A 16410-nucleotide genomic window follows, 5' to 3' on the forward strand; every position below is an offset into this window, starting at 1 on the left:
TGAAACTAACCTCAAGTCCAGGGTGTCCGTAACATCAACAGTTCCATTTTTAAAAAAACATAGTCTGCTTTCTTCCAATCGCTCAAGCGATCATAGTCTTGATTAAAACCATAGTTTCCAACCCTATTAAAGTTCCCACTGCTCGTTGTTCTTGTTCCATCAGTTGTATCCAAGTTGCGCTGACTCAAATTATGTCTATTACTGGCGCCCTGAGAAGCATCTCTTGTTTCCCTTTGTACAAGTAAATTTTCACTACCGGAAACAGGAAGTGAAGGATTTTGTAAACGAACAACCGCTTCCTGTAGTTCGGACACTTTGTTCGTTAAGCTCAAAATAAGCTGTAACAAGTTCCCACTGTTACCCTCGCCCCTTTGACCACAGGGAAAGGGAACGGAGTCGAATTCATCCTCGAACACAGGGGATAGCTTGTTAGTATCCATAGTGAGGTCAAGGAGGCTACTCCGCACTGTAAGTAACACAATCCAAGAAAAAGTGCCAAAAGGTGAAACTCCAACAAATATCCAACAAAATCACCATGTAGCCAATGTCCTACAACCTCAAACCAGAATTTATTATAAACAGAACACAAAACAATAAGGTTAAGCGCTTTCGTCAGTTGACTTCATCAGAACATTAACATAAAGTAAAGCACACTCTTATATATCTGCCAATGCTTCCAATTAAAACTAATTAGTCCATCATTTATGCAAATCAGTTCTTAAAAAGGATAATGTTATACCAAAGAGTGTAAAAAAAAAAAAAATATATATATATATATATATATATATATATATATATATATATATATATATATATAAGAACATTTGTTCAAACCTCACATAGAAAACAGTAGATATAAAAATACATAAAATATAAAAATGAAGCATAAATGATGGACTAATTAGTTTTAATTGGAAGCATTGGCAGATATATAAGAGTGTGCTTTATTTTATGTTAATGTTCTGATGAAGTCAACTGACGAAAGCCCTTAACCTTATTGTTTTGTGTTCTGTTTATAATAAATTCTGGTTTGAGGTGATTTTGTTGGATATTTGTTGGAGTTTCACCTTTTGGCACTTTTTCTTGGATTGTGTTATTTACGGTGCAGAGTAGCCTCCTTGACCTCACTATGGATACTAACGAGTTATCCCCTGTGTTCGCGAATGAATTTGACTCGGTCCCCTTTCCCTGTGGTCAAAGGGGCGAGGGTAACAGTGAGAACTTGTTACAGCTTATTTTGAACTTAACGAACAAAGTGTCCGAACTACAGGAAGCGGTTGTTCGTTTACAAAATCCTCCACTTCCTGTTTCCGGTAGTGAGAATTTACTTGTACAAAGGGAAACAATAGATGCTTCTCAAGGCGTCAGTAATAGACATAATTTGAGTCAGCGCAACTTGGATACAACTGATGGAACAAGAACAACGAGCAATGGGAACTTTAATAGGGTTGGAAACTGTGGTTTTAATCAAGACTAAGATCGCTTGAGCGATTGGAAGAAAGCGGACTATGTTTTTTTTAAAAATGGAACTGTTGATGTTACGGACACCCTGGAATTGGTGTTAGTTTCACTTGAGTCTAAGTTATATAAAGTTCGGGGTTTACAGTGCGATAATGCATATCTTAAAGAATGTATTGATAAAAAAAGAGTGCCAAAAGGTCTGCGTGTTTTTAAATTTCCAAATGGCCTTAAAAAGGGACAACCTGAAGTCTGTGAACTGTTAGAAATGTTCGACAGGCATGGTATGGAATTGTTGGACTTGATTATAAAAATTAACAACAAGAGGATTGATAAATTATTAAAGGACATTGATGAATTTAACAACTGTATTTTGAATGATGCAAATTTTAACAAAATTAGTTTTAGATATAATAATATGTTTGATAAAGTGGAACATGATGTTGGTATTAATATAGATGGAAAAAGAAGAAATTACTCAGGGATGAATACGAATATAAACATAATATTGCATACCCCCTGCCTAAGGCATACTGTGAAGGCAAAGACATTGATAGCAATTCCCAGGTCAATGAGGGAGTACCAAGAAGGTCAGTGCCTGTAGATAGACAGGGAGGTGGTATTAACACTTATGACTTAGAATTTCCCCCACTAAGAAGGTCTGCTAGATTACAACACAAAAATTGCTTTATAGATTATTTAGTTTTTTTAGGAGCACAGGGTGCAGGGGTGAGGAAAAACAGTTACAAGGGACAAACCGGTTGGAAAAAGAACAATTACCCATAGTCGTAGGTAGTTGTGAAAATGTAGAGTCTGAAGACTAGGGGACTATAAGGTTTGAACTCGATGGTTTACTTTGTACATATAAAGGTTTTAAAATATTTAATTACGCTGGTATTAACATTAATAAAGATGTGTTTCACCTATTAATGAAAGGTACAAAATTTGTACCTTCTATCAAAGTAAAAATTAGTGATACATTAACAGAGTTAAAACTCTTTGTAAGAAAATTAAACTTGAGTCTTTTATATAAAGATTCTATTAAAAATACCTGTACGGGGGGAACAACTTTTTGCTTGAAGAAGAAGAGTTGTTTTAATCCCCCTTTGCATCCTTTATTAAATACCTTTGAAAAAACATGTTGTCAGGAAATATATCAGACACTTAAGGAACATAAACCTAGGTTTTTTAATCTGACTATGACTGAGAAATTAGTTTTAAAACAACTGAGAAGTAATACTAATTTAAGGTTTATGAAGCCTAACAAGGGTGGCGGCATGACTGTTGTTAATAAAATTGAATATAATAACAAGATTTCCTGTATGTTGCAAGATGAGACTAAATATGAATGTATGTCTAAAAATCAAATTAATATAGCTTGTAGGAAGATTAGGCTATTATTGGAGGATTTGTTACTCCAAGGGGTGATTAATGAAGAGATGTATAATTTTTTACAGATCGAAAAACCTACTATTCCCATTGCTTTTGGGATACCCAAGACTCATAAAAATATTAGTGATCCTCCATATAGGCTGATTATAGCTGGACCAAACAGTGTGACGTACCCCTTGGGGGTGTTTGTGGACCGCATGGTTAGGAAAAGTTTGTTGCCTATTGAACACATATTGATAGATTCTTGGGATTTTTTAAAAAGAATTAAAAAGGAATACTATGGTAAAGAGGTGCGTTTTTCCTCCTTAGATGTTGTGGATTTATTTTCCTCTATCCCGCATGAGATGGGTTTAGAGTTCTTCCATGAAGCGTTGGTTGAAAAAACTAAATTATTTAACACCATGATTAATTTCATTATGGTGTTAATGGAAGTGATTTTGAAAAATAATTATTTCACCTTTGAAGGGGAATTTTTTCGCCAAGTTGCTGGTGTAGCAATGGGGAGCAGTTGTGCTCCCCTGTTTGCTAACTTAGTTATGTACAAATGGGAGACAAATTTTATTTTTGAAAGCCCTTTTAGGGATAAGTGGTTGGTCTACCTCAGTTTTTTAGACGATTTGTTTATTATGTGGAAGGTTGATGGTTCTTACAAAATTTTTTGGGAATTTTTAAATAGTAGATGTGAATATTTTAAATTTACTGGTACTAGTAGGACCTCTAGCATAAATTATCTGGATGCATATTTATTTAAAGACCTTGTTAAAGGTTGTTTTCAGTCTTGTGTTTACAGGAAACCGACTTTCTCAAATGATTACCTTGCTTTTTCTAGTTGTCATCCCTACTATGTTAAAAGGAACATAGTTAAGGGACAAATGGTCCATGTAGTTAGAATGTGCTCAGATAAGGATTTGGTGATTACTGAGACAGATAAGTTGGTTGAGATGTTTACAGCTAGGGGTTATCCTATGAAGTTTGTAACAGATATTAAGGAACAGGTGGTTAGAGAATGGGGTTTGAGATGCAAACCATTACTTGGGACCACTGAAACTGACCCAGTACAAGTTTGTAGTACTACTATGGATTATACTAAGTCTATGGTGTTAACTGAGGGTGAAACATCTCTCCAAGTTAGGAATATTATTATGAACAATTGGAGTATTTTTAAGTGTAACCAGGAGTTATGGTCCATAGTTGGCAATCAACCTTCCTTTACTTACAAAGTTAACAGGAATTTAAAAAGTTTATTTGAAAACTATGGGCAAGTTAGGAAAGTTAACAACAGGGGGACTACAATATGTGGTAACTGTGACTATTGTAAATATATTATAAGAACCCCTTCGGTCTTGTTGGGACCTTATAATACTGAGGTGACATTTAGTGCAGGGACTTGTAATACTCCAGGAGTTGTGTATTTAGCAGTGTGTCAATCTTGTAAACATTACTATGTAGGAAAGACAGAAAGAAAGTTACGTAGGAGGATTTATGAACATTTATATAGTATTTCTAAGAATGATTAGAAGAATGCACTATCTAAACATATTCAAATATTTCCTGATCATAACTTTCTGTTTGGTATACTTGAAGTGGTAGGAAAGGATATAAGAGGTGGAGATTGGAACAATAAACTTTTAAGGGCAGAAACTAGATGGCAATTAGAATTGAATGCCACAATCCCGGCTGGATTAAATGACTATGTTAGTATCAAACATGAGCTTAAATATAGAGCTGATAAACTGATAAACATCATGCTTCAGATGTGTTTATTTCTATATTTTATGCATTTTTATATCTACTGTTTTCTATGTGAGGTTTGAACAAATGTTCTTTTATATATATGTATATATATATATATATATATATATATATATATATATATATATATATATATTTACACTCTTTGCTATAACATTATCCTTTTTAAGAACTGATTTGCATAAATGATGGACTAATTAGTTTTAATTGGAAGCACTGGCAGATATATAAGAGTGTGCTTTACTTTATGTTAATGTTCTGATGAAGTCAACTGACAAAAGCGCTTAACCTTATTGTTTTGTGTTCTGTTTATAATAAATTCTGGTTTGAGGTTGGAGGACATCGGCTACGTGGTGATTTTTGTTGGATATTTGTTGGAGTTTCACCTTTTGGCACTTTTTCTTGGCTTGTCTCCACTTACATTCATCCTGCCTCTCCCATATCTGCCTTATCAAAATATATTTCTTGCATATGTGACCAAACCACCCTTTCAATGCTGTTATACTGAATGTGAGGTTTCAAGGGCAGAGAAGTTTTAATGCCAAGTCTATTTTCATTGTGAGATAGTGTTGCTTTGTTTAGCAGATGTCTATTGGTGTTTGTGCATTGGGTTGTAAAATGTAAAAAATAAAATCCAAATAATCATTGTAGAAGTAAAGCGGTATGCACACATTAGTGATTATGGTAAATGGGGTGAAATAGCCAGGCAATGGGACATTGAAAATTGCTGCAGGGGGACTCTGGTGCCATATTCTGGTTGTCTGTTCTTCAGTTTGCATTTGAAAGTTGGTATCCCACAATCCCATTGGAGTGGGTGGGGTTACATAATTATGTATGCAAATTGTATGTTAATCAGCGTACAGATTTGTACCTATTTTTCATGAGCCTTGTCCAGATTTTTGATGTTTCCAGGTTGAGAGGTATGACACTAGGGCAGTAATATGTTTTGTAGTGCAGGACATTTTCCTGGATAATGAATGAGTTTTTGTGCTGTAGTTAGTTGTGAATATGTTAGGTTGTTGTGTAATTGCCTTAAACTATGAAAATGGTGGGTCCTATGAGAGAGATTAGTGGTAAATTGAGCTAATTTATTATAGTAGGAGGCAAGTTTCTTTCTTTGAGTATTATGTTTACTAAGATAGGAGAGGCAAATAAGAGAGTTGACAGTAAGAAGGTGGTGGCTAGAGCTTTTCTTATATAGCACATTATAATTCATATAGCATAAGCCTTGTACCATAGCATATTTTGCACTTACCTGAGTAGTTACCCACCACAGGTGTCAGTAATCTTCTATAATACAGTTATTTTGGAACATATGCCATTAGTGCTTTCAGGAATTTTCTCCTTAAAAAGTCTATGCTCATCCACAGTCAGGAGAAATTCAACAATATCCAGTCTGTCAAGGACAGGTAAGTAGACACCTGCTTGCTAATGCATTCTGAGAAGTAATCATTTCTTCTGATGTAGGCATTAACTCAGCCAAGTGTATTTTAGCAAATACAATTGATGTATTTTTGTATGTAAGATCTTGAGTAAACATTTTTCAGTATACTAAGTTCTGTATGTATGGGTGTATTCATATGTGTGTCTGTGTAAGTATGTCAATGTCTATAGTCTTATCTGCATCTCCATGAGAGAGTGCCTGTGTTTTTTTGTGTGTGCATGTGTATGTGTGTGTGTGCGTGCACACGTGCATGCGTGTGTGTGTGTGTGTGTGTGTGTGTGTGTGTGTGTGTGTGTGTGTGTATGTCTGTGCATACACAGGTGTGTGAGTGTGTGTGTGTGTGTGTGTGTGTGTGTGTGTGTGTGTGTGTGTGTGTGTGTGTGTGTGTATGTGTGTGTGTGTGTATGTGTGTGTGTGCGTGTGTGTGTGGTTACAGTCTGATTTACAAGCTATCCTTTGTGATCGCGTTATATTTGGGTGTAAAGAAAATTCTTCTTGAGTGAGTATTTAGGGTGTAATCAACATAAACAATTAGACTGATAACACCCATTAAAATTGGTTGGAATCTAATATTGTCAGCAAACTATCTCATAGGAATAGGAAGCAGGGCTGTGGCAAATGTGGGCGCATAACACATGCAGTTAATTGTTGATACATTTTGTCTGTGATAAAATAAGGCAACCTTCACAAATATCTACTTTGACCTATTGGCATCAAGAGCTGTAAGAGTTAGAAAATGGGGACTTCAGCAAATTGAATAGTAACACATTACAATGTTTGTCCACTCAGTATAAATCAAACAGTAATCCCCAAGTTCATGCTATATATAATTTCAAAACAACTTGAACCAGAGTTCAGTAATACACAAATCAACTAATTTTTATTTATTTGTTTATTTACATTAATTTGTTAAATAGGAAAGTCTGGCTAGCCAAATAAGCCCCATTCAGGGGAGGCCCAGTGAGAAAAACTCCATCAGAATATACAATAAATTACTCTATATGGGATACATATACACAAAATGAAAACATTAATAAAATGACAAAGTGGCATACTTAGATCATATTGCAGTAACAAGTCATGCATGTGTTATACAACTACTAAAAGAAGCTATACAATATATACACAATCTGTGTTATAACAAGTAGTGTTAAGACTGATACATGCAAAAGTGGGTAGTGAGAGGCTTTAAGTAACTGAATGTTCAGGAATCGTAATGCCGTTTCATGTAATATGGAGAATGAATGGCTGAACATTCGGATTTATATCTATTAAGTCTGAGACTGCTATTTTTCAGAATATTACCTTTTCATAATAGATGTTAAGGAAGGACATTATCCGGGGTATATAAGATCTTCTGAGTAACTTTCAGCTGATAAAGTTTGATTACATTTGGGAATATAATTATAGGTTTGCTTGGGAGAGTTGGAGCAAAAGTATGTAATTTTATTATAGTGTTGCTATAGTTTTGAGTGCTGTGTTAAATGTAGGCTGGAAAATATAGAGTTGGTATAGGAGAGGGTGAACAGAAGAACGGTGGGTACCATATGTTTTCTAATGGACTTGGTGAGGAAGGATTATTTTTTATTTATCTGGTTATTTTATGTCTTGTTGAATATAGAGATCATATTTGAGGCTTTCATCAAAGTGAAACCAAGAAGTTTAGAATGTGAGGCAGGTTCAATTCATGTACCATTTGAGGTTAAAGGGAAACTAGAGTTGGAATTCTGAGTAGTTATGCAGGTGGACAATATAAGTTTTGACATTTTGGCATCAAGAACTAAATATGACTTTTTGAGCTAGATCTCAATAGAAGCAAAGGGACACTGGATAGGCATTAATAGAAGTAAATGAACATTGGATAGTGGATTGAAGCTCTTTTCTTGTTTTGGATATGCAGATAATTGTCAAGTCATCTGCATATTGAATGACCTGGGTTTACTGAATGTATAAGAAGATTATTACTAAATATGGTGACATGAAAAGGACCAAAGATTTCTCATTGGGGTATTCCAACTGAAGTAGAGGAAAGGTGGATGTAAGCTACATCCATTTAAAACTTTGCATCCTATTGGCGTGTTAGGAGCTGAACCAATTTATGGAAGGTGAAGAGACATTGAGTGGATACAGCATATTGACATGTTTATGATGAAAGGTAGTAATAAATGATCTTGATAGGTCAGGGTTGACTATAGACATCAGATTATTATTATTATTTGCATGCATATGTATGATATATAAAATAGTATTGCTGAATCTCTGTTGAAGAAAGAGAGGAATGTTAAAGGAGAGAGAGAGAAGGGTGTTAGACAGCAGGTGTTGAAGTAGTTGGGTATAAATGCATTTCTAGAGGATCTTAGATGAGAGAGGATAACAACTGGTCTGAAACTAGAGAGATTTGTACTACTTCCACCTTTCCATAGGGGTGGGATGTATAACTGCTTCCAGCAGTAAGGTACAGAGGATCCTTACATCAATCCGTTGATAATGCTGGATGGGTTAAGATATAACCCCTGCAGATATTTTGAGGAATTCAGGAGATAAGCTGTCAGGAGCTATAGTGCTGCTTTTCAGTTTAAAAAGAAACATATGTTGGTGGAATGGGGTGCATTATGAAAAAGCTCATTTACTACTACTTAAGAGGATAGCACAAGTGTTGAGTGAATGGTCAGAACTGCTATAAAATCTGTTATGGTTTCTGAGTGACATAGAGTCATTATCAAGAAGATATCATAAGACATAACAGTTTGGTTGAGATGGCTTGTTTGATTCAGTAGTTGGGATAGTTCTGACATTGTTTTAAGAGATTTATTGTTGAGATCTTGATGGTTGGTGTGACAATTTTGCTTGTCAGTGTAAGCCTGGGATTTAGTAATGTTTCTGGGATGACAGTATGCCTATAGGGATACATTAAATTTGTTGGCTTGCTGTAAGTACCGAGTCTTGTCTCTTTGAACATGAGATGTTTTGTACCTAAAAATAGCCATGGTAAAGGGTTTGATTTAACTCATGTTCATTTGACTAGGATGTCTGCATTGAGAAATTTTAGGAGTACATGATAGAAATATTCTACAGCTTCTTTAAGGGATAGAGTTTTTAAGGTGTTCCAGTTGTAAAGGCAAAGAGCATCTTCAAATCTGTCTGCATCTAATGTCACATGCTGTAACTCCTCCAGCTTAATTTATACACCACTCACAAATCCCTAACTGTCATAAGTAGGATGGGACTTGATTCACTACCCTTATGTTGGAGCACCAGCATCAACAAATTCTACAATAAAAAATAAATGATTTACACTAATAAATAAGTTCAAATATCTCCACTGTAAATGTGGCCTTAACCTGGACTGCAGAGAACTCATACATAAGATCAAAAGTTGCAAAGCCAAATACAAACTGAATATCTTCATCTCTTCTACATATAAATTTGAGTCTTTCCTTATCAATGTTAGGAATCTCAGAAATAATACACAATATTGCAAATAACTGATCTCCAATGGCACAAACTGCTCTAACTCAAACAAGATCAATAATATACTCCCAGACAGACTTAGTTCTAGTTTTTTCCCCCAGTCTTACCACCATGTGCATCACCACAATCCAAATTTTGACTTTCCTCTTAATTATATCTGAACTCATCCTAAACTCTTTCTACAAAACCAGAAACACTACATATATGGGTCCTGACAACAAACCAGCATGTCTCTTTGTATAACACATAGCCTCACAAATTCTCTTTTAAACCCATTCAGTCTTAGCCACTCACTGAACAAGTGGGCAATATTGGAGACAACCCTGTAGTGTCCTTACACAAGAGTGCCCCTATAACTGACCCTAGTAGATATAGACCAATTAGACTTACCAATATAATTTGTAATGTCATGGGGCTTACCAAAACAAAGAGATTGTCAATCTGTAGTCCCAAGACATACATCAGTTTGGCTTTATAAATTGTTGGCCTTGTCTATTGTTTCTTTGGACTTTTTGACAGAAAATGACAAATGCATTGTATAATAGCCTGACAATGCAGATTACCTACCTGGGGTTAGGTAAGACCTTTGACACTTCCCCAACATCTTCCATTACTAAAAAGCTCATGCACCTGAATATCAACACTTATGTGACCTAATGGGTAGTAAATTGGATTGCTGGCATAATAGAAAGAGTGAGGTATAGTGACAAACTTTTCACTAAGAACATGTGATTTGTATCCTATAGGTCTTCACACTGTGTGCCTACTTCTTCCACATGTACATCTCTAAAGTCCATGATGATGTGCAGGGTCTATGGCTGACATTAACTGATGATTGTAAAATTGGTGGTCCCATTAACTCTGAAGCTGACTACCACTCCCTCCAAGAGGGTTCAAACTGCACTAGTATCTGGTGTTCTGAGCCTGCAATCAAGATGAGGGCTAAAAATGTAGTATATTATTCTTTGGGAAACAAAAATACCAATGCATCGACCACATATAGCCAAAGATTATAAAATGATTTAGCTCTCTCTCCAGTCTTGGACAATGAGATCTCATTAGTCACATGTGTATCAGCTATTGGAAGATATTATTCCACCTGGCCCAACTAATTACTAAAGGCATATTCTTCAGAATCTGAGAAGTTACTCTTCTCCTTTTCTCAGCCATAATGATGTCCATAATAGAATACAGTGTCCCCTTTGGCATGTGCCTATAGAAACAGATCATTTAGCTTGAAATACCACGTCTTATCCATAAAAATGTCAAGTATGAGCTCCTTAACTTATACAGTCTGACTAAGATCATTATCACTTTACTCCATCTCCTACAGGGTCGGGGATGGAGAGCTCTGCTTGGCCTACAGGGCTGTGAAAGACCTACTCATATTTAGCTTCTTATATCTTCAAAAATATGTGCACCAACAATACTCACTCTAAGGGCCTAAATCTACATTACAATATAAAAAGAGCTTGTTAGTAAAATATATACCTGTCCAAAGGCAACCCTATCCTATTGAACAAACTCTCACTTCACAGCAAGCAAAGCAGCTCCACAGCTCTTTTTAAAACCATCCTTGAAGAGTGGACAGTATTCTATTAATTAACCACTAGGATGTGTACTCATGCCTTTATAGTTAAATAAAACAAACAGTAGGACTTTCACTTGCCAGGTTTCCAGTGGTCTATGGGTCTGACTGTGTAGTAAAAATCTCTGGACCTGTTAATATGCTTCACATCATTACATGTGACTTATCGATCAGTTGGAGCAGTCAGTGAAGTATTGCTTAAAAATCCTGGGATGAGCATCAAAATTTTAATAACATTAGGATGTGCAACTGCTTTACAGTGGTACAGCGAATTCAGCAACTGGGCAAAAAAGTTGTTAGGTTTACCCACTATCATCACAGAGCCATTTTTTCACTGCAGGCATAAACAAGGCAACATAATCATACTGCTTTTTATAGACTTCTTGGCAGTACATATATATATATATATATATATATAGATATATATATATATATATATATATATATATAGATATATATAGATATATATATATATATATATATATATATATATATATATATATATATATATAATTAAGTTCATCATAATGACATTTGTATATAGATTTGTTTTTCATAATGCATACACAAACTAACATTTCTGCATATACAGAAGAGGTAGTCCATGTGCAACAGTGCAAACAAAATACGAAAATATGGGAATAGCAGATTTTGCTAAGCTTTGTCTTTTACATGGTATTCTTCTAAGCTACTCAGCATCTTACCTTCCTCTTCCAGCAAAAGTAAGACTATAATTTTATGTAGTTTCAAGACTGGTCAGTCCCAACCATTCTATATTGCACCCTTACCAAACTCAGTCTATCTCATCTTAACTGAGCTGTAACGCATCCAGAATTCCACTCTGACCATTACCACATTCTAGACTGAAGCCTAATATCTCAAATAAGCTGAATAGTGTAACAGTTCAGACATGATGTTCCCCAAGCATTAGTCCATTTTTAAAAACTTCACACTCAAACATCATTAACATACTTAAACCTAAAGCTGTCACTATCAGTTTAGATAACAACTTGTCCTTACTTACTGGCACCCAGTAACTGAACATACTACTTCCTATCCTGCACTGGAACATCCACCTAACAAGCTCCAGTCAATCCTGAACAAGTATTTCCTGCTTTAGATTACCAGAAAAATGTACCACACCCTGAGTTACAGCTGAACTCTGAACTCATTTGAAATGGAGATAAATGTTATAAAGAACTACAGAACATTCATGGTCATAACATAAACTGATAATTCTCACAATCTTTTACCACACATGCATAAATAAATAACTAAAGCCAAAGTAAAATCTTTTTACTCTAAAGAGATATAAAAAATAATCTAAGAAGTGCCATAACACTGACAAAATAAACTGTATGGCATAACTTATAAACAGCATCAGATACTCTTTGATTCTTCCTAAAAAACACTCCTGCCGCTGTTATTGCCTTTGACACATGCTTTGGAAACTACTTCCACTCCAATATACTTTACCACCCTAATGCCATGAATTCTTTTCCATATACCAACTAAACGAGGTCTTGCTTTTACAAGCCAATGCAGTCTAAAATAAAATTGACTGGCAAAGATAATCACAATCTGATGGCACTTTCTCAAATTTTGTTAAAACATATGATTCCTTCTGTGCAATTCCTGTAAGGTCACTTCTCCAACCTGTGGACTACTCTCCACTGTCATGCCATCCCATATCCTGATTCTCCTAATGGAATCATTGAATATAGTGCCATGTCAGTTCTGTCTCCCGTCTTTGCCAATTTATATACTAGCGTCAAAGCACATGGAAACAAACATTAATTCATCTTTTGTGATCAACAACATATATTCCTAACAGGCTATAGTAGATCTATAACAGTTGGGTGGGTTACTGTTGGTATACAGAAAAAAAAGATGAACGAAGGGCAACAGAATTCAGTGGCATTAGTAAGGAATTTACATCAGTATGTAGTATTTCATGAATTACAATAATATGGTGTTTCTACTAACACTGCTAACTGGATCATCAGCTTGTCATTTAACCAGTACAGCAGAATAAGGATAGGCTCTGCACATCTCTCATCATAAACTGTAAATGGACTGCTCCATTTCCAAGTTCTGGCCTTCCTCTCTTCAGTTAATTCTTTTGCATCTATTCATGAGGCAACGCCACCATTCATGCTCTCCTTTATACAGATATTAACATTGTATACATTTTCTCCTCCTTCAAACGAACCAAAAAAATGCCATTCACACTATTAAGACAAAAATATGCTATTCAGAACCCATGCTAATTTATGGCAATACAATATTCTGTATATCAGTAACATTCTATTATTGCAAGCTAAAACATGCCCTTTCATACCAAAGTCCCAGCTGTAGTTGTTCTCTTATTTTTATCTACTCCTGTAGGCATCTTTTAACAAACTACTGGTAAACCATAAGAGAAAAAAAGGCAGGGTATTTCCTTGTTTCAGATGTCCTAAATTACCAACAATTAGGCCAGTATTCATAGTAATTTATGCAAATGTGTTGAGGTTATCTGTGATGTTCATGGATGAATGCAACTGAGTTGCGATTTATAGAGGCCATTTACACCAGTGCATGACAACCTATATTGCGCTTATGCAAATGTAAAAATAATGAGATGTAAATGAGGAGTGATGTAAATCTTCATATGCTAATGAAGTATGTTTTACAACATTTGCAATTCATATAGAAATTTTCCCACTTTTCTGCACTGGTCACAAATCACTATATGAAGAAATGCTTCACTTGCAATCAGAAAAAAATGTTGCCAGTTGCTATGAGTTTTAATATATTCCTGGTATAAGTTGCTTGCCTTGGCTAGCCAGAAACAGTTTGTGCCCAGCAGCACTTGCCAGGCAAGAAGGTGAAAATATAACAAACAAACAGTACTACAGAATGTGCATGGACCATTTGAAAAATGAGGATGTGTATGAAAAATGTGATAAAAAATGTATGAACAAGCTTTGATTTATTATGAAGTAATGTTAGACAAAAATGTGAAGTTAGGATATTTTACTGAAAAAGATGTAAGAGATAGATTGTTTAATAGAAACAGCGAAAAGGCTGTTTTTTTTCTGTCTGACAAAAATACATAAAAATTTAGAGAACCCTCCAGGTAAGCCTATAATTTCAACCTGCAATTATTTTCTACACAACATTGGTTTGGTATTACATAAAGTGTTATTACCATATGTGCAAAAGTCACCTGTGTATGTACAAGACAGTTTTGATATTTTGAAAAAAATGTCTCCGCTTGTATAGAATGGAGCCATGGTGGTTCAGCTGGTTCTCCCGTTCGATTCTTGGCTGCAGCACCTTCTGTGTGGAGTCTGCATGCCCTCCCCACAGTCGAGTGGCATTCCAAAAACATGCGTGAATGGGCGTGCCTTCATTGAAGGTTGTGTGTTGAGCTGGCACCTCGGCGCCATAAAAACCTACTGCCAATCATTAGCAGACTGGAGTTCCGCTGTGGCGACCCCTAACTGGGAAAAGCCGGAAGAAGAAGAAGACTTGATGTAAAAAGTTTATATACATCGATTAAACATAAAGATGAGTTAGAAGCCATCAGGTACTTTCTGGGTGACACTTCTTTTTCTAATTTTATTATTGAAATGGTAGATTTTTGTTTGAAAAATAATTATTTTTATTTTGACAATCAAATGTATAGACAAAGACAGGGTACGGCCATTGGGGCACCTTTTGCCCCTATGTATGCCAACCTGTTTAAGTCTTTTTTTTAAATTACTTTTCTATGTAAATTAAGTTTTATAAAAAAAAAATGTTGATTTTTACTTTCGATATATAGATTATTTGATTTTTGTGTGTGAAAGTGGTTGGGTAGAAGTGGAGAATTTCATAACTGATTTGCATAAAAATCTGTTTGGCCTGTCTTTTGACGGCCTGCAAAAAGGTACAAAGGTTATTTATTTGGACCTGGTTTTAGAAGGAAAAGAGAATGGAAGTATTACAAGTATACACAGAAAATTTGAAGATGGTAGTCAATACTTTTACGCCACCAGTTGTCATCCCCCCATGTATTGAAGGCCTTACCCTATGGGGAGTTATTAAAAATACCTAAGTTGTGTAGTGATAAAGATTTATTGTCACGGGAAATGAAACAAACAATAAAGATGTTTTTGAGAAGAGGGTATGATTTAAGTTCTATACAGGAAGCCCAAGATAAGATACTAAATGGGATGAGGATAGATAAGGGAAAGGAAATAAGAAGTATAGGACATCAGGGATATGAGAATAACAGCCAAAATAATCAGTATACAATGGACCCAGTATATTATGTATCAGTCTACAATGTTAGTAGTAAAGCAATGGTAGATTTGATTAAATATAACTGGGAGTATTTAGTACAAGATACATTTTTTGCTACTATTTTACTGAAAAAAACATTTTTATACAATAGATGTAAAAATATAAAAGACATAGTGGTCTGTGGCATTTTTAGTATGCCGACAATGGAGATTGGAAGACCCCTGTTAATTAAGGGAACTTTTAAATGTGGCAAATGTAGTATATGGGCACATATTGTTAACACATTTTACAGTATTAATAATGTGAAATTTGTATCTGGGGGAATATTTTCTTCTGAAAGCAAAGCAGCGATATATGCTTTAAGTTGTCCATGTCATTTGTATTACATAGGGGAGACTAAAAGAAAGTTTTGTGTTAGATTTATGGAGAATTTGTGAGTTATAAAAAATCAAAGGGAAGACAAAATAATATCCTCACATTTTAAAACTTATCACAACAGTGATGTTAATTTGTTGCATGGCACTATTTTGGAACAAATTGTATGTATAGAAGGTAATGAAAATATACTAAAACAAAAATGAATATATAAGGAAAGTATATATATATTTTAAAATGTAAAACTTTAATTCTTAAAGGTTTGAACAATGACCTAAATTTGAATTTTTTTTTTTAATTGGACACTGTTTTAATTGATTGTTTAATTAATTTAATTACTTAATTGAATGTAATTTAAAATTTGATATATAAGGTATTTTTTTTGTGACTGTTTTATTCCTTGAAGGTGGTAACACCGAGGCGCTAGAATAAAGTGAGCTTGTTTTACTACATGTTTATTTCTTGCTATTGAAGTAATAAAACTACATTTCCATCTGGATCTTGGTTGTCAAGTATATTTGGAGCAGAAGAGGAGGGTTTGATTGTGGCAAAAATATAACAAAGGATTACTCATTATAACCTGGTAATCAGGAAATCCTTGATATGTTTAAAGTGGACATGGACAGTATAAGGGCCTTTGTGTGTATAATAACAGTAA

The 16410-nt window shown here is 34.9% G+C and overlaps 1 protein-coding gene across 1 annotated transcript in view; it reads left to right on the forward strand.

Annotated features, from left to right (window-relative positions):
* The first annotated feature begins 1129 nt into the window (after positions 1-1129).
* Positions 1130-16410, forward strand: part of LOC122801267 (extracellular calcium-sensing receptor-like) — a 124439-nt gene continuing 109158 nt past the window's right edge. Inside the window, exon 1 of the mRNA XM_044070817.1 lies at positions 1130-1447. Within this exon, the coding sequence (XP_043926752.1) occupies positions 1130-1447 (318 nt within the window). The remainder of the gene's footprint in view (positions 1448-16410) is intronic.

The sequence above is a fragment of the Protopterus annectens genome, chromosome 4.part1, assembly GCF_019279795.1.
Source record: "Protopterus annectens isolate FY-2018-M chromosome 4.part1, PAN1.0, whole genome shotgun sequence".
In the NCBI taxonomy this organism is placed as follows: domain Eukaryota; kingdom Metazoa; phylum Chordata; order Ceratodontiformes; family Protopteridae; genus Protopterus; species Protopterus annectens.